Source organism: Gopherus evgoodei, chromosome 4, assembly GCF_007399415.2.
Source record: "Gopherus evgoodei ecotype Sinaloan lineage chromosome 4, rGopEvg1_v1.p, whole genome shotgun sequence".
NCBI classification, from domain to species: Eukaryota; Metazoa; Chordata; order Testudines; family Testudinidae; genus Gopherus; species Gopherus evgoodei.
The window spans coordinates 44,938,561-44,955,707 of record NC_044325.1 but is presented as its reverse complement, the minus strand read 5'-3'; the positions used below and the strand labels follow the sequence as shown (position 1 = coordinate 44,955,707).

General features: G+C 51.0%; 3 protein-coding genes across 9 annotated transcripts in view; 2 read left to right on the top strand and 1 right to left on the bottom strand.

Moving 5' to 3' along the window:
- The window catches only part of FLVCR2 (feline leukemia virus subgroup C cellular receptor family member 2), a 58,478-nt gene extending 49,378 nt beyond the window's left edge, over window positions 1-9,100 (top strand). For both annotated transcript variants that reach the window (XR_003999968.1, XM_030559102.1), the window contains one exon: window positions 6,414-9,100. Coding sequence is in view for 1 of the 2 variants with exons in the window: in XM_030559102.1 (XP_030414962.1) it covers window positions 6,414-6,479 (66 nt within the window). In the remaining variant the exon portion in view is untranslated. The remainder of the gene's footprint in view (window positions 1-6,413) is intronic.
- A 70-nt stretch (window positions 9,101-9,170) lies between these two features.
- On the bottom strand, window positions 9,171-15,716 carry ERG28 (ergosterol biosynthesis 28 homolog). Of its 6 annotated transcripts, none has more exons than XM_030559104.1 (4): window positions 15,635-15,716; window positions 14,625-14,776; window positions 13,816-13,906; window positions 9,171-9,721 (listed from the first exon to the last, which is right to left on the bottom strand). In XM_030559104.1, the coding sequence occupies exons 1-4, from the start codon at window positions 15,637-15,639 to the stop codon at window positions 9,520-9,522; spliced, it is 450 nt and encodes a 149-aa protein (XP_030414964.1). In that variant the 5' UTR covers window positions 15,640-15,716; the 3' UTR covers window positions 9,171-9,519. The 6 variants fall into 6 exon arrangements, with proteins under 6 accessions (XP_030414964.1, XP_030414966.1, XP_030414965.1 ...); XM_030559106.1 differs by lacking the exon at window positions 15,635-15,716 and adding an exon at window positions 15,530-15,610; XM_030559105.1 differs by lacking the exon at window positions 15,635-15,716 and adding an exon at window positions 15,507-15,587.
- A 108-nt stretch (window positions 15,717-15,824) lies between these two features.
- The window catches only part of TTLL5 (tubulin tyrosine ligase like 5), a 254,241-nt gene continuing 252,918 nt past the window's right edge, over window positions 15,825-17,147 (top strand). The window contains 1 exon segment of the mRNA XM_030559099.1: window positions 15,825-16,234. The gene's annotated coding sequence lies outside the window, so the exon portion shown is untranslated.

Genomic DNA, 17,147 nt, shown 5'->3' with positions numbered 1-17,147 from the left:
AGGAATATTGTACAGCCTCTTGGCTAAGGAGTTATTTAAATGTCACTGTCCAGCCTCCCCAGCAGGAGGTGCTGTCTGGGATTGAGTCGGAGAGCTGTTCCTGACAGTGCAGAGAGATGATGCCAATCAAATGAAATATTAAAGAGTTTGGCAATAATGGAGCCATTGGGTTGGTGCCTTTTGTTAGAAGAGTAACTGTAAATCATAAAGCTCTCTGCTTTTTTTCCTCTGTAATTCCAGCCCTTTGCTAGAAGTGGCTTCTCAGCTGCTGCCTAGGGATGTTTAATGCTTTGCTGTTCTCTTGCTGTTTGAACCCTCTGCTGTGCCTGGCTGCCCGCCCCAAAACAGTATCTGTCCTGCTCATGATGTTTGAAGGTGTTTTGTGCATGTATTTGCTCAGTGGTGTGCAGCAAACAAACTGAGCTGGCAAAGACCATTGTTCAAGCCTGAGATAGTATATTGGTAACATTGAGCTGTTGCATGGTGCGCAGCAGGGAGCATCAGGTGGTTGTGCTCCAGTGCAAGTGTAGGCAGAGACCATAGGTGGGTGCAGGTCAAGGGTAAGCCGTCAGCCAAGGGTGACCAGATGTCCCAATTTTATAAGGAGAGTAGTAATATTTGGGGCTTTGTCTTATATAGGTGCCTATTACCCTCACTCTTTGACCCGATTTTTCGCCCTTGCTATCTGGTCACCCTATTTCAGCCTGAGTGCTTGTGAGACTCAAGTCGCCTGCATGCCTGGTCCCTTCCCTGCGAGAGCACAGGATAGAAAAGGGGTGGGGCAGAACACTGGTGAGTCTAAGGAGATCTGGGTTAAGTACGGTCCTCTTCATGCTGATGGAGTGCTGAGCTGCACACTCCCATCATAGGCCTCATTCCTGACATTAGGTACCAGTAACCTTGCAGTTGTGCAGCAGTATCTCATCAATGCAGGATAGGGGTTCCTCACATATTCCCTGTCCTATGCAGCACTGGGCACTCTGCACTTACACATGGCCCTGTGCAGCAGAGGTGCAGAGCAAAGTCCAAGAAAATCCTGCCAATGTTCCTAAAGCTCTGATGTCCAGACCAGTACAAAGCCTGGTTCTTCTGCCTGGTGGTGGGGTTTGTCTTCTGGGACAGTTCCAAAAAAGAGGCTGGAGTGGGTGTACAAACCTCTCATGGGGCTATTTTCATTTGAAGCCTTGATCTCATGTATTTGGGAAGTTTGCAGTAAGGTCTGTGGCTGGGATTTTAAATTGAGTTTGGGTGTAGAGGGCTTGCAGCCTTTTATCTGCAGCTTGGCAACCTACACTAGAAGAGGGTTAATGAATGGCATGGGGGAGGGAGGTTGGGGGATGACACTTAAGAATCTGGTTACTTCAGATGGGCTACAGAATTGGAGCAAGCAACAATTATTAAATGGTTAAATAAAGAGCGAACTGCTGGATTGTCCCCAAATTACAGTCACACTTCTGAATGTGCATGTCAGGAAATGCATAAATTAAACTGTGGCTCCACTCTGCCAGGTGGCCTGGTGGAGGGTTCATGGTTGTCATGTCTTTGTGATGCCTATACCAAACGGGTTCACTTTGCAACTAAAATGTTTTTTTCTAGCTGCCAGTTCAGCAAACTGCATTTGGGCTCTTTCTTTTTCACATGACATCCTTAAAGAAAGGTGCTGCAGGCCCAATGCTGCCCTCTGTGATCCCTGTGTAACCCCACTGTGACCTATGGGTTTGCACAGGTTAACAGATTGGCCTCCTCTGTGAGAGAGTGGGAAGCTGGCAGAGTGTTTTTGGTGAGGGTCACTCATCTTTGGGGCTCATTCCCCCACCCCACATCTGGGATAGACCTCATTTATTGACCCAGCAGAGCTCCTTTTGTTTTTCCTGTCTGGGAGGCACTGGGAGTACTCTGGTGGGAAATGGAAAGATGTTGCCTATGTTTCCAGCTGGTGGGTGGCTGCATGTTAACTGTGGGGCAAAGAGGGGTTGCTTGAGTGGTCTATTTTTAAAATGTGCCAGTGAGTATCTAGAGCAAAGGCCAGACGGTGCCTTTTCATGGAAGGAGGAGATTGATTGATTGATTAATTTCAATGGAGTAAAGGATTCTATTGATGAAAGAGGACTAGAAGCCAGCTCCTCCGAGATAGCTCTCTTGGCTCCGCAGTGGTCGTAGGAACATAAAGCTGAAAAGTGTGTGTGTGTGTGTGTGTGTGTTTTGCAGTTGAAATAATCATCTCTGACTCTGCTACTCACAGAGGAGGGGAGGGGCTCTGTGGAGTGAGAAGGGGCCATCTATACATAGTTGCTTTTCAGAACTGAACCACACTCCTAGCAGTGGTCTATCCAAGAGCTGTACAGTGTGTCTTTGCTTATTCCAGCAAGAACTGCCTTGTGGCCACACACAAATCATCTTCTATCAATGCACCTTGCCACTTACATGGAGTGGCTTTGCAGCTGGAAGTTCTTTTTCAGTGGGAGTTAAATTGACTGGCAGTGTGAATGCTTCACCCTCCAGAATAACTATGCCACCAGCACTGTTAGTCCTTTCACTGCTATCCCATCCAGCATCAATTCACATCTGAAATTAGCTGTTTGTTTAGCTTTCTGTATTCCACTGCTCTTGAGACTTTTGGACCAAATGTCCCCTTCTCTTTAAATGCTATGGCAGACGTCCAGATCTCTACTTGTGACTTGCTTTTGTTACAAGCACACAGAGTCTGAAGCCATCACAATCATCTTGCATTAGGGTCCCATAGCAGTGTCAACTAGCTAATGTTACCCATGCCATATTATAGTGGGTGCAGGTAGCGCCCCAGCGTATAGATGAGGCTGGCTTCGAGCATCCATTCTGATCTTTCTTTTATAGTTTGCTTACACTCTGATTTGTTGCTTTCTGAAACAAATGCCTTTTATGGGTAAAATTTTCCATGCTGGGTCTCGGCTCAGCAATGAAATTTTCAACAAAGTTTTAAAGCAACATCTGTTCAGAATTATGTTAAGAATTTTTTTCATCAAACAAAAAATTTGAACATGCATGATTCCAAAATAGTAGAACTGATTTCGTTCAAACTTGGCCTGTTTTGTAGATATCCGTGAAACTTACAATTCATGCCAAATCTAAAGACTATGTGGAGTGCATTGAAATTTATTCTACAGCAGGTTTTGTAAAAAAATTCCAATTTCTTCTATTGTATGACAAATAATTTATATCAATAGACCATATTTTTAAGTATGAGCACAAGGATGCTTCAGCTTTCAGCCACAATTCTTTCTCAACCATAATGCTAGTTTTTTTTTCACCATGGAACATGCTCCTGCTGTACTTGAAAATTCTACATGTGTAATACAGGCTGACTCAGCATTGCTGTAAGGAAACAACTGTATTTCCTGAGTTAGGGTGTCTAAAGGTCCTGCTTTCCTGATATAGACACGTTGACAGGCTTGGCTGAAACATGGGTCTATCTTGCAGTGAGATGACACCTTCATTATGTCCTCAATGGCACTGGAACCCTGTTAAGGTCCCATTTACACTGCATGATAGAACCTTGTTTTGGCTGCTTGTTGGCGACAACGTTGTGTTTTATTGTATGCGCATGTGTCTGGCTGTGAAGGTATTTCTGACAGCGTGCTGAGGTCTAGCCAAAATCCTCTTAGCTCTGGTGAGGTGTCCTGACTCAGGGTTGAGATACTTGCTGAGTGGAAAGCTTGGATTTAATCATCTCCCTGGCTCACCAGGGCCTCACAATTTCAGCTATCTGGCTCTAGTGAAATATTGTAGCTAGCAAAGCTCCTTGAATTTTACTGGATGGACATGGGAAGAATATTCCTAAGCACATTCTCTCGTTCTTGCCACTCCCTGGAGATCACACGCCTCTTCGCTCTGCTGACCTTTCATGTTAGCAATGTGGCAAATATCTAGCGTCCTCTGCCCCAAATCTGCACAGGCAGTTTCCACACCCCATTCCCAGGGATGGTGTTTCCATCCGTCCCCACTGCATGTGCCTGCTTGTGTGCATTGCCTTTTCCCTTTCCCAAGATTGTGTAGCCATGTGTGTTTGCAGGTTTACTAACCCTTTGTTCCTATAGCTCAAGAAGAGGTGAAAGGTAAGTGGGGATGAAGCTGTGATGGGTTTGGTTTCAGACTCTACTGGCTCCCTGTTCATTTAAAGCCCCAGTTCAAAATCACCAAAGGCCTCCCTGGCCAAGCTCCCAGAGCTCGACTCTGCTGACCTCTCAGCATATCTGACTTTGGCCTTTTCTCTCCCTGCCAACACTCTTCTCACTGCTGATGTAAGAGCCTTCCCCTCTGCAGTGCCTGCTGTCTAGAAAAGCATCCTTGCAGCCCTCTGCCTTTCTGAAGCTCTCCTGATCTCTCTACTCCCCTTGAGCTATTATTATTTAACTCTGTAAAACCTTCTGGGCTGCAGTTTGTATGAAAGATACTACACAAAATAAAGCTATGTTTGTATCTCTTGCTTCTAAGCTGCCTGGTTTTCTCTTGAACTGAGGAGAGATGAGAACCTCTTTCCTGTGTTTCTGACCATGACTCCTGGCTTGGACTTGTCTCACTCCGCAGGAAGATAACTGCTTAGCACTACCCCACTCTGCCTGTACTTGCTATGTCCTGAAGCACCAAGGCCTCTTTGGTTTGTTTCTGCTTCAGGGAGCCCTGTAGAGCCTGCCTTAAATGGTGCAGAGGGGGGTGCCTAGAAGGGAATCCTGGGGTAGCTCTGAGTGGAACATACTGGGATCTCTTACTGGCAGGGCTGTGGTAAAGGGCTTATGGGGCAGCTGCCCTTCTGACTCCTGAATGGGGAGAAGCTGGATTCCACTTTTGCCTCTAGGTCTAATATGCTGGCCTAGCAAACACACCTATGTGGGGAGAGAAGGGAGGGCCCAGACCCATATGCCACTCTGAAGGGCAGCAGCCTACAGTACCTGCCTGTCTCTCGTTCCCTGAGCACTCCAGACTAACAAGGAAAGAAGAGACCTCCTTTCAGACAGGCCCAGGAGGGCTCTCCAGGCTAAAGTCGTGTCCAGCGCTTGTGGGATGTTGACGTGTCCGGTGTACTTGGGTAGGACAATGCAGCAGTGTCTCCATGCAGCACTTTAGCATTAGCCCCTCTGAAGCAGGGTCAGCTGTACAGCAGGAAGCTTTGTTCCAGGGACTATGCATAGTGCTGAATGCCAGTCTGTTGAACAGGACCGTTTCTCTTGAGTTCTGTTCTCTGTCCAGAGTGCAGGCCCATTGAAGGCTCCACTCCCAGCCAATAAAATTCAGTGAGTGGCCTTATGTAACAATGGTGGTTAAGTTCTTGTTGTAACTGAAGGGCTGACACCAGGAGCACATTCAGCAGCAAGGGTTACAGTAGTAAAGACAGGTGCCTACGATTCTGTTACAGCAACTCTGAAAGGTCAGGGTGGCATAGGAAGACTGCTGCTGGAGGGGTGGGGGGCAGGATTTTCCTTTAAGCCGGTGTGGGGTTGTCTCATAAGGGCTGAGTTCTGGCTCTGCCAGTCATTCCCTAGGGAAATAGGAACATAATACTGGAGTGGACCTCCTGGGTCAAGTCCAGTCCCCTGCTGCTTCAGGCTGGCAACCCTGTCATACAATCCCATTCATAAATTTATAAAGCTCTATTTTAAAACTAGTTGGGTGGTTTGTCCCCAGCAGCCCTTCCACCTCATGGCCAGGGAGCTTTTCTAATTAAGCAGCCTAAATTTTTCTTCTAAAAGGCTTAATATAGTTGTTTTCTTTCTTCTGGTGAAGAAATATACTATTTAAGCGCTAAGCCTTGAAGACGGGCTGGAGGTGCCAGCCCTGAGACCTGAATGGGGGGTAGGGTGGGGAGAGGGCGAGCAGTGTCAGCACTCAGCTTTGAGTTGGGCAGGGGGAGACCATAGCACCGGTGCTGAAGTTCCTGTCCTGTTTAAATACACTGTATGCTGCTTCATTAGTGCTTCTCCCCCACCACAGGGCGCAGTTTGCCTCCCTTTCCCCCAAATGCTGCTCTGCACTTCCCCACTTGGAAGCTTCATTTGCAGTGGAGGCGAAGTCCTTCCTCTAGCTGAGCTGGCTGTGTGGGGCAAGACCTCAGGTCCATAATGCTGCCATGACTATGTATTTACAATAGCCCAGGGGGCTGCCCAAGAGGAAAGGGGCCCCTGCTCTGCCTGTTCCAACACCCCTCACCTGAGCAGTGGAGCTGCCTGGGATGAGGGTGCAATCTTAGCTAAACTCTAAAGAGGATGGTCTTAGCTATTTTTCCTTGGGGCCCTCTCCTTTCCTCTGCACATGTCTAACTCTCATGCATGATTTGTTGAGGATCTCAGGAGTACCCCAACCTTTGGGCTCCAAGGCTTGCACTGAAGCCCAGCCCTAGCCATCTGGTGCTCTAACCATGCCCCTTTTCTCTGATTTTGCAGAAAGCGCTGGAAGAGGTGCCTGGGGACAGCACTGCTCCTGTGGTCCTTGATGAATCAAAGCTGTGAAGGGGAGGGGTGGCAGAGCTGGGAGACACTGCCTACCACACCCCCCCCTTCCCATCTTTGTCACTTGTAGTATCCTTCTGGTACCTGCACAGCATGGCATTGGGGGCAGCATCAGGGCCGGAGTCCAGAAAGCTGCTCATGGAGCCATCGGAAGGAACAGATCAGCCAGGGTTCTCTCATCAGTCTGCTTTCACCTCTGTGTCCTGCTGTGGGAGAACTTATTGCTCAGCGGGAAAGCTTCTGTGGAGCCACGAGCCCCAAATCTGTCTGCTTGGGGCTCAGAGGAGCAGGCTCTGTGACTCCAACACAGCACTCAGTATTTGGAGCCTAAGGTGGCATTCCTCAAGTGGCCCTCATCTCCCCTTCCAAAGATGTGTACGATGGGTGGCCAAGTGCATCCTCTGAAGGAACCTCTTGGTGGAGAGAGAACTAGACAGCACTTGCTTTGTGACCAGCCCTGCTCTGAGTTGTGACCCTTGCTCTGGAAGTGATGGGTCTGCCCTGTATTCATAGTGACTGGAGCAGGTGGTTCACCTGGCCATAGTGTGAGGATGCTTCCCCAGGCTCTGCAAAGTGCATGATAACTGTGGTCAGTTCCCATTTTTGTACAGGGACCTCCTAGCCCAGATTTTTAGTCTGTGGACTAATGTGATTTTCTATTTTAATCAAACTTCCCTGATGGTTTTTGAAATTTTGTAGAGTAAAAATTTGTAAGAGAACTGGGGAAACACCAATCTGTGCCCTGGGCAGAGCTCAACTGTCACTCACATCTTTAGAGACCAAGGCCTGGCACTAGGATATGTGTGCAAAGTGCACCAGGGTATAGCCTACCTTATGCTTGACACCAGCCTTCAGGGCTACTGTGACAACACTACTGAGTTAGACTGTGAGCTCCTTTGGCCAGGGACTATGTCCCCTTCCTTGGCTGGAAAGCACTCTACACAAGCACAAAGTTGGTGCTATAAAAATACACATTTTGTGGGAGCCTTCTGCTGGTACAGACACAAGTTGTGCTCCCACTTCCCCTCCTCTCATCCAGCTAGCTGTGGGAGGCAGGCTAAGGTTGCTCTAGCACAGGGCATCCCAAACCTTTTTTCATAAGGAACCACATCACCTGAGTAGCTTGTGGATACTCCCCTCCCACTCACCATCAGCCCCACCATTTGCTGTTGCCTGCTCCTCCACTCATGAGCACTGACCTCATCTCTCTTCCCAGCTGCAGTCTTGTAGTTTGCCTCCCTATGATCAATGCCCCCCTCCTCCAGTGGGTGAGAGCCACCTAGCAATTCCAGCAGTCAGTCACATAGAAAAGATTAGGAAAACAGTGATAGATATTTTGAAGTGTCCTGGAAAAATTAATCATCCTCGCTGCCTTTGCTCTCCATTTTATCTCCCCTCCCATCTGTTTTGTTCCTCTGCCCCTTCCCCCCCAGCTGCACATTTCACAGCCACCTAGTCCTCTGGGTCCCCTGTTCCACTCAATATATTTTTGGGCATCCTATCTTGCTGCTGGCTGGCAGCTCAGGCCCCTGGTTTGGTGGAAGCAGTTCCTGTTGCCTCTCTTCAGTAGCCATGGCCTTTAGAAGCAGCAATTAGGCTGGGACCTCTTCATGTCCATCTGCTTCTGCAGGCCTCCAGGTGCCTCTGTTCAATAAAGAGCCTGGACATCTGCTGAAGTAGCTGGAAACAAGGAGAGCTGTCAGCACATGATCCGTTATCTCTAAGGACCACCAGTAAGTGCTGTGTAGGCTGTAGTTTTGGAGCCATTAGACTGATGCTTGATAATGCGGAGCGTGCCCCTGGACCAGTATTGTCTTCCCTCTAAGTGGCCTTCCTCCACTGGTTACCCTGATTTATTATAATACAATTTTGGGGATTGTGGGAGTGGCACAGGCCTATGTGATATCAAAAGGCCTTGGGAAAATGTTCACTGGATTCCTTGTATTTTTAAATATAATTTGTATTTAATAGCTGTATTGGTGCAGCTGTCTGACAGTTGTCCATCAGTAATCTACTCACAGGGAGCCTACCATTGGCAGAGCTGTAAAGATGATGCATACCATGCAGCTGTGTGAGCCCACTAATGGAAATGCAGAGGGACAGGCCCAGTTTCATGGTACACAATGGGCATTATGTGGTTAACACATCTCCCTACACAATTCCCTCTCACTGGAACTGCTGTGGTGGTTCCACTGAATGGGGCAGGGGCTCCTGCCCCAGAGAGCTGAAGCAATTGTCTGTTTACTAGTGCCTATTCTCCCCCATGTCCTCTCATATCCTCACTCCCTCTTCTGCACAGACCCCCCCTGCCCTGATAACTCCCACCACCTGCTTTCCCCATCTTAGGCCTCGACCAGACCCTCTCTGCTTTCACAAGCAGTACATTATGCACACAGTCTCTGCTGGGAGCTGGATCACAGCCACATTGGAAGAAGTAAAGGAACAGCTGGGTTCACTTCATTCTCCCTCATAAGCTGGGGAAGAGGAAGAAGCAGCAATAGATTTTCACTGCACTTCATGTCCGTACACTGTGAGCAATCAGGCTGTGGAGCAGGAGATTGGAAGGAGGTAGGAGGGCTGACCTATCCTCCAGGCTGAGGTGGGCTAAAGATGGCTGCTCCTTGTCACTCAGGCTGGGTCTCCATTCCTCCCTCCCTCTCTCTAGTAGAAGGCAACACTCTACAACCTCCACAGTTTTCTACTGTTTATTACAAACTGCCCCATGAACATAGACACACAACAAAACACCGCGGCACCAGGGGCTGGACTTGGTGTCTCCTCCTCCAGGGATCTCCAGCAGATCATGGGTGGCTCTACTCCTCCTCCCTGCTGATGCCCTGTGGCGGGGGCAGAACTGTGCTGGGCATGGCTGGGAAGTGGTCCTCTTGCCAGCCTGGGAGCTGAGGATGTCTCAGGCAATGCCTACAGTGGGACAGCCCCTGCAGGCTTGGGGCTGGGCTTTTATCACTGGTCACCATTAAAACACTGCCTGTACAGTTGAAATCAATTGCTAATGAAGAGTCCTTAATGAGAAGTCAAACTATGATCTGACGGCAGGAGGCCAGGGGCTAGAGAAGCAGAGAGGGGACCAGGGAGGTAAGATGGCAGGAAAGATGTGGAGTCCGCAGGCAGGTGATTCTAACCTATGTGCAACCATTGGCTTCAGTTTTTCTTCTTGTTTCGTGACACTGCATCCATGTCCAGGTATTGCAGCCCAATTAACATGCCCAGGATGGAGAAACCTGAGACACAGATGGAAGGCAAGTGAGTGCCAGAAACACTGCCCACAGGAAGGGAACTTTACCTCTCCCCACCCCCTCATCTGAGCTCTACCCTAGCCTCCTAGCTCCCAGGGGAATCACAGAGTGAGCTGTACTTACTTGCCACCATCAGGGGTGCCAGGACACCAATCGTGGGGGCTGCTGTGCCGTAAACAAACACTTCAGAGAGGAAGTGGCCCATGGCTATGAGGAAGGTCAAGAGTGTGATGTGATAGAGGCTGCCAAGAGAAGAGAGAGCAGTTAGTGGGTAGCGTGGAGTGGAGGCGCAAGCCTGGCAGGGAGAGGAAAAGAGCAGGATGGGGAGAGCCAGCCCAGTCCATCCTCACACTGTGGAGTGAGATTCAATTCCAGCCTGGTAGGGGCAGGATGGGGAAACCACAGACAGGTCCCTTCCCAGCCTCTTTGGTGCCTGTAGCATTTTCTCTCAAGATCTTCCTTGTGCCCACAAAAGTGTTAGAGCTTTTTTAACATGGTGAAAGTTACCTGTTGTTGACAATACACTGTCTTAATCCTGGCCAATCAGGGCTAAAATGGCAGCTGAAAGTGCAAACATTACTGTCAAGGAAGGGGCCTAGAGATGAGTGTAGGATGCTTTCAGTAACGAGGGCTTAAGGGCTTGGTCCTGTCTACACTAAACCCAAACAGTTATCAACTCCAGCTGAGGAACTCTGGGAAGATCTGATAATTTCCTAATGTAGACCCTTCCTTATTCTGTAAAGTGACTATGTACCTATGGCCCCTTCTCATTTGCTGGGCCCTTCCTATCGGGGTAGTGGAGTCAGAGCTGCCAACTTCTGTGATCAGTGGTGCTGGAACGAGGGGTGCTGCCACACCCCCATCTTGAAGTAGCAATAACGAACACCAAATACATGGTTTCCATCATCAGCACCCCCACTCTAAAAATTGCTCCAGCACACCTCTCTGTGACTGAAATAAGTCTTTGCAGCTTTTGACTCCTGTTAGGCAAGCTGAGAGAGAATTAGTTGGATTCTCTTCCAGCCAATGCATCATAGTAAAAGATTCTGCTAAAGTTCCAATCTGTTACATCAGACGGCTAGAATGGGGTAGCACAGATGGCACTGAGGTCAGAATTTGTCCTGATGAACCTTCGCTATTGATGGTGTGCAAAAAGGAAAGCATCTCGCTTGACTCTCACAGCCCAGGGTGAGTTTTGAGAAGAAATGGGAAGAAAAAACATCTTTTTACTTGTAAACAGCAAATGTGACACAAACATGGGGCCCATATGGCATTTTAGAGCTTTTTGCAGGAGAATGGCACTTTAAAAGGAAACCTGAATTGATCTGGGAGTACTGAGCAGGGGTAGGCAGGCAGGATAGGAGATGCCGTGGAGTCAGTGGGGAGGGGCAGGAGCGCGCAGTGCACTGGAAAGAGAAAGTGGTCAGTCTGAGGCACAGAGCTGGACTGGGCTGAGAAAGAGGTTGGGGAGGCAGTGCCCTTACCCCTGTGGGTATGGGAGTGGGAGGCAGCTCCAGGAGGCCAGTGCTTAGGGTAGTATCCAGCTTCCTGGGACTTTTGGGAAGAAAACACAGCCCATCTGTACAGAGGAGATGATAGAATGTCTCAGAGGAGATCAGTGGCACTGGGAACTTAGCCTTTAAGGACAACATCAGGTCCTTGTCCCAGAGCTGTTCAATGAGGGGGCACCACAGGAACCATCTGATGTTGCAGGAAGGGGTCCAGCTGCAGGCAAGTTTCACTGAAGCAGAGGAGATCAAGCGCATCATTAAGCAGACGTGCACAGACTGCCATTGTAGGGGCAGAGGGGGATAAGGCGTGTGTATGTGCACAAGGGGAGTGGTAAGAACTTGAGGGGACAAGGAACTGGGGAATGGTGGAGGCACTCCATGATACAAGAAGAGAAGCTGATTTGGGCTGTTTCTGGCCTGGAGCTGTCTGCAAATCGAACACCTAAGCTGATGTAATACCTGAGCTCTGCTGCCCTCTAGCAACTGCATTGCTGCAGACTCTATTAGAACACAAAACCTTTACAAGAAACAACCAGCTGGTCAGGATGTGCCCCTCCCATGGCAACTGCCAGCAGTCCCCTAACTCCTAGACATAACCAACTGGCCTGAATTCACCCCTCTACAAATATACCCAGCAGAGGGAACCACCAGCCTCCCTTCTCCATCACACAGTCATTCATCCAGCGTGTACTAGAGATACATATGGAAGTCATCCTGCTCTGTCACTACTGCCAGTCAGAAGTTCCTCCATTACCAGAGGAATAAACAGCCAGCTTTGGTGCCCATCCCCTCTAGTTACAAAGACAACCACCAGCTGATGCTGGCCCCAATCAAGACAACCCATGTACATGTGCTTCCTTCAGCCCCACAAGAGGGTGCATGACACGTGACTTGGGATAAGTTGCCATATAATCCTTAACAGAGCAGCCACTGGCAAACAGGCACCATGCACCAGTATGATTGCAGTGTTGCTAAGCTCCCAATATCGCCAGGGTAATGAGGCCACCGGGCTGAGGGTTCCAGAATGAGGATCAGAAACACTATAGCGGCGGTTCTCCGCCAGGGGTCTGTGACCCCCCAGGGGTTCCATGAACCCTTTCAAGGGGGCTGCTGGGTCCTGTGGCTGAAGCCCTGATCCTTGGCACCACCCTGTGGGGCTGAAGCAGGGAGGCACAGGGCTGAATCCCAGAGCCCCGAGCCCTGGTGCTCCCTGTGGGGCAGAAGCCCTGAGTGCATGGACAGAGTTAGTGACATGGAGGGCATTGCCCCCTGCCCCCAACTGCAGCGCAAGATCAAAGCAGTTCCCAGAGGCAGCTCCACACCTCCCATGCTCCTCCTCTCCCCGCCCCCTGGCCAGGTCGGAGGCAGGAAGCCGAAGCCAGAGCCAGGGAGTGTGGGACAGCTGCTGCTCTGGCTGGTGCATGGCACAGGCAACAGCAGCATTTCTTTCACTCATGCTGGTGCCCTAGGTTGAAGCTGTTCCTCAGTTCCCAGACATCTTTGCTCCCGTAGAGGCAGCTGGTAAGAGCCCCCCAGCTGGGGAGACCTGGCTCCATGGCTGGCAGACCCTTCTGGGAACAGGGACTGCAGGATAATCTTCCCAGTACACAGCCCCTAATACCCCTCTCCCTACACCCTGAGCTACCCCAGCCCACACACGGCTCCTAGTATCCACCTCCATGCACCGAGCTACCCCCCTGCCCGCACACAGCCCACAGTACTCACCTCCCTGCACCCTGAGCTACCCCCTGCCCGCACACAGCCCCTAGCCATCCCCCACGCAAGTTGAGCTACCCCGTCTGCGCACAGCCCCAAGTGATGCCCTACCTCCACTCTGAGCTGCCCTCCTACAGCCCCTAGCAAATCCTCCGAGTTACCGTGCGCCTGCACCCAGACCCTAGCTACCCCCTCCCTGCACCCTAAGCTGTTTTCATACATTTTGAGCGAAGCTCCCCACCTTTGAGTTATATATTTTGGTTGTGCCTCCGCCCCCCCGAACCCAGACCCGCTGGGTGGCCTGCTGAGGTGAGTCAGGGGGTGGAGGTGGCACTACCTCACTGGACTCCACCATGTGGAGGTGGCTCAAGCCCCACCTGCCTCTTCCCTGCCCCCAAATAGAAGTCAAACTATGCCTATGCCCAAGGCCCCTTCCCTGAAGCCTCCCCACCCCTGCTGAGCCCTTAGAAAAAGGTTGAGAACCCCTGCACTATAAGGCTTAAAAGGCCATGTCAGATCTGGTAATTATTAGCTTGATCTGAGAGTTGGGTTCAAGTGAGTGGCCTTTCCTCCTGTAATTCAAGGGGCAGTAGTTAAACCTCTTACTCCAAGAGCTACCCCATAAAGGATACTGAGAGAGCAGCAATTAATCCCCCATCTTGAGCTACGTGTGTCAAGGGAAGACTGTCTACTCCTACCCCAAGAGGGGCCCAATAAGGGGATTTCAGGAAGCAGCTATTGACAACCCCCAGAGCTACCCCATAAAAGGACGGGAAAGAGCTGTTATAGCAGTGACAAGTGAACATTATGGGGAAAAAGGGACACCCCTTCTCTGGTGTTTCCCTTACATACGTCTTGTTGTGGATGTCAATGGCACAGGAGCAGCGAATCACTGATGAGAGCAGAGTCCAGATGCCAAAGGTCCGAGCTTGGAGACCATTCACTGTGCAGAGAAGAAACAGATGAGGAAAATGAATGTTGCCTCCCATGAGCTATCATCTCTGCAGGCTGGGCAAATTGGTGGAGAGAAGGAAGAACATGAGATCTCCTCCCAGCTAGTGCAGTTACATCCACAGCAAGTAGGAGAGAATAACAAGGTTTCCTAGATGATTAAAGGGCAGCTGAGTAGGTGTTTCTGAAGCTGTTGGGAACCATGCACCCTTTCCAGAAACCACAGACCTCAAGGGGGAAAAGGAAGGATGGCTGGTTCCACCACTGAAGAAGCCGTACTAAGATCACGGAGTTAAAAGGACATTGTTGTGGATGCTGAACAATGCTGTCTACTCTCTGCTGCCTGGAACTGCTGAATAGCAGCATTTGCAGGCTTGGTGAGAGGGTCGTATCTAGTGCCCACCTGTCTGGAGAAAGGGTTCCAGATCTTGGCTGGCAGGTGACCTAAGGCTGTAGAAGATGGTATAGTGGAGACAGGTTGGCACTCTCCAGAGAAGATAAGGGCTTACTGTTGAAGAGGGGATGGTGCTGGTTGCCCTTGAGAGTTATGGCTAGCATATGGCTCACAAGAGGTTATGACCCAAATTGTGGCTCACTTCTGAGATGTGGACAAAAGTCCTCCAGGACTTGGGGCAGGATGTTGATACATGAGGTATAGCTGATATGGTAATGCCTCCTGATGGGCGGGAAGGGCAACCTGGGCTCCTTACCAAGGCTGGGTTTGCCCGTGTACAGCTTCTCGGAGAGGAAGCTGTGATCACGAAAGTTCTGCAGTGTGTTTCCCATCGCGATGATGGACACCATGACCAGCCAGCTGCGCAACACATTCAGAAAACGGCTCATCATGCTCTGGTACCTGCTCCTGGGGACAAAGGCAGGAGATCAGCATCACAAAAGGAAACTACATGGATTCCACCCCCTAGAATGCTTCCACTTAAACCAGAGTCCAGGCTTTTCCACAGAAAGTCCCCTTCTCTTCCCACAGATTCCCATAAAGAGACCTGCCCCTACCAGATGAGGCCTGCACTACATCCCTCATAATGCAAAGGTAGAAATCTGTATGTCCATCAAAAGGGGAGGGAAAAGTATGATGCTGCCTCACTGTGAGAGGTCACTTAATTGTCTGGGTCCTGGGCCAAACTTGACCAAGTAGGTCCTGTTCATACACCTTTGGTGCATCCTCTCCACCTTTCCCTCTTCCTGATTGGCAGCTGCACCTTGCCACATCACCCCAAACACACGTCTGCAAAATCGATAGTGTATTGAGCTCCCTGTATGGCAAAGCTGGGCAATGACCACCATGATATCAAGGCTCCGACTCCCCCATTAATGCATCGTATTCGCCAATGCCAGTGTAGGGATTTGCACTCCTCGCTCCACTGTCCCAGGGCTTCAACCCACTTTGCTTCCTCTTGTCCCAAATCTGTCACACAAGTCCCCCAACGCCTTTCCGCCCCGACTCCCATCACCTCCCTATCGCCCTTCCCCAACAGATCCCCCGAGCCCATCCACGCCCAGCCCAGCCCCGCTCCCCCACGATCTCCCTCAAACCCCAGCACCACATCCTCTGACCAGCCCTCATGGACACCTACTCGCAGCCCTAGCGACTCCCCACCTCTATACAGGAGCACCCCAGCCCCTGGATGCTCTGCGCATTGATTGGTTCCCTGTTAGCCATGCCCCTACTCTGATTGGCTGTTAGACCTATCGCTACTCACACGCCATGTGGATTGATACGTCACTACACGAATCAAAGACACTAAGGAGGCTCCGCCCCTGAGGCGCGGAGACGTAAAATATGGGCCCAGCCTACATTTCGGCTTGATCGGTCGCCATGTTGGAGGAGGCGGAAGCGGAAGCGGAAGCGGAAGCGGAAGCGGAAAGTGGCGCGAGCAAGGTGTTCGCTTGCGCCTTGCTGAGGAGGGAGCGCAGCGCAATGCAGCGTTTGCGCCTGCGCGGCTGGAAGAGCGAAGGGAGGGTGCTGCTGACGCCTGCGCAGCAGGGAGTTGGGGCGGTTACCTGCCTGTTGGTTGTTGTAGTAACCGGGGAAGCGTCAGGCGGAAGGAGCTGCGGCCACCAGGGCTGAGTTGCCCGGAGCTCAGCCCCCCTCCCGGGAAGACGAGGCTGTTGGTACCAGGGGAAGGCAGGCGGCGCCCGACGCGATCCCTGAGAATCCTGACAGTCACGCGGGTTCCCAGCGGCTGGGGAAGCTGCGGCCGCCGCCCGGAAGCCTGGTGTCCCGGGCTCGCTAGCCCTGAGGCGGCTGCGTTCGGCGGGGCTCGGTGCCTCCCCGGAGCGCGGCCGGGCCCCTTGGTGGCAGGTGGGGTCGGGTGAGCGGGCGTAGTGGGGCGGGGCCACTGCCCTGGGAAGCCCCTTCTCTCAAGCAGCTTGTGGTGCCCCCAGGCCTCACCGACCCTTCTGGCCGGGCTAACGGGGAGAGTCGGAGGCTCCTGCACGGGCAGTGACCAGAGGACCTGGGCCAACGCGGGTCGGCAGCAGGCGGCGTGGCTGTCCTGGAATCATGAGGTTGGAAGGGACCTTCAGGAGGTTATCTAATCCAACCCCCTGCTCAAAGCAGGGCCAACCCCTCACAGCTTTTTACCCCGGTTCCCTAAATGGCCCCCTCAAGGATTGAACTCACAGCCCTGGGTTTAGCAGGCTAATGCTCAAACCACTGAGCTATCCCTCCCCCTGCCCCTTCTTCCTAGGTGGTAAAGCCTGAAGAGGTTTGACTAAAGCATATCCCTGTAAGGAAAGTCATTGAGGAAGAAAGTGCTGAAATAGCCAGACCTTTTCCAGCTAGTGTCTGAATCAGGTGCACAGGAAAGTAACTTTCTCCCCTGGGGTGCTGAGTCAGCCCAATGACACTTTGGCAACTAGCCTGGGATTTCCTGCACTGGAGCTGTTAGATGGGGGGAGGGGAGGGGGTCCTCAGGGGATTCTTCATGATGGTTGAAGGCCCCAAAGGAGTAGCACAGTGACTAAAAACTAGCAGTGCTATCCATCTCCAGTGAGTGCAGTCAAGTGTCCCGGACTAGTGGCCAGAACCTCTGATGATTGAGAGGAAAGTACAAGACCTGATTGTTAAGGAAGTTTCTTCCTGCCTTCTGGCAGCAAGTAGGTTGGTTTATGCCCTGTAGCAGCAGAGTTTATATCCCATGTAGATTTGTGTACTGGAAACAGTTGAGGTAGTGGTGAGTTGACTTCTGTGTCTAGGCTATTCTGCTCAGTCA

Excerpts from the sequence above, each read along its gene's own strand:
- ERG28 (XM_030559104.1), bottom strand. Across the intron at positions 13,907-14,624 it reads CACGGGCAAACCCAGCCTTG|TGAATGGTCTCCAAGCTCGG; the intron begins GTAAGGAGCCCA and ends TTCTCTGCACAG. Across the intron at positions 9,722-13,815 it reads ATTGACATCCACAACAAGAC|GTTTCTCCATCCTGGGCATG; the intron begins GTATGTAAGGGA and ends TCTGTGTCTCAG.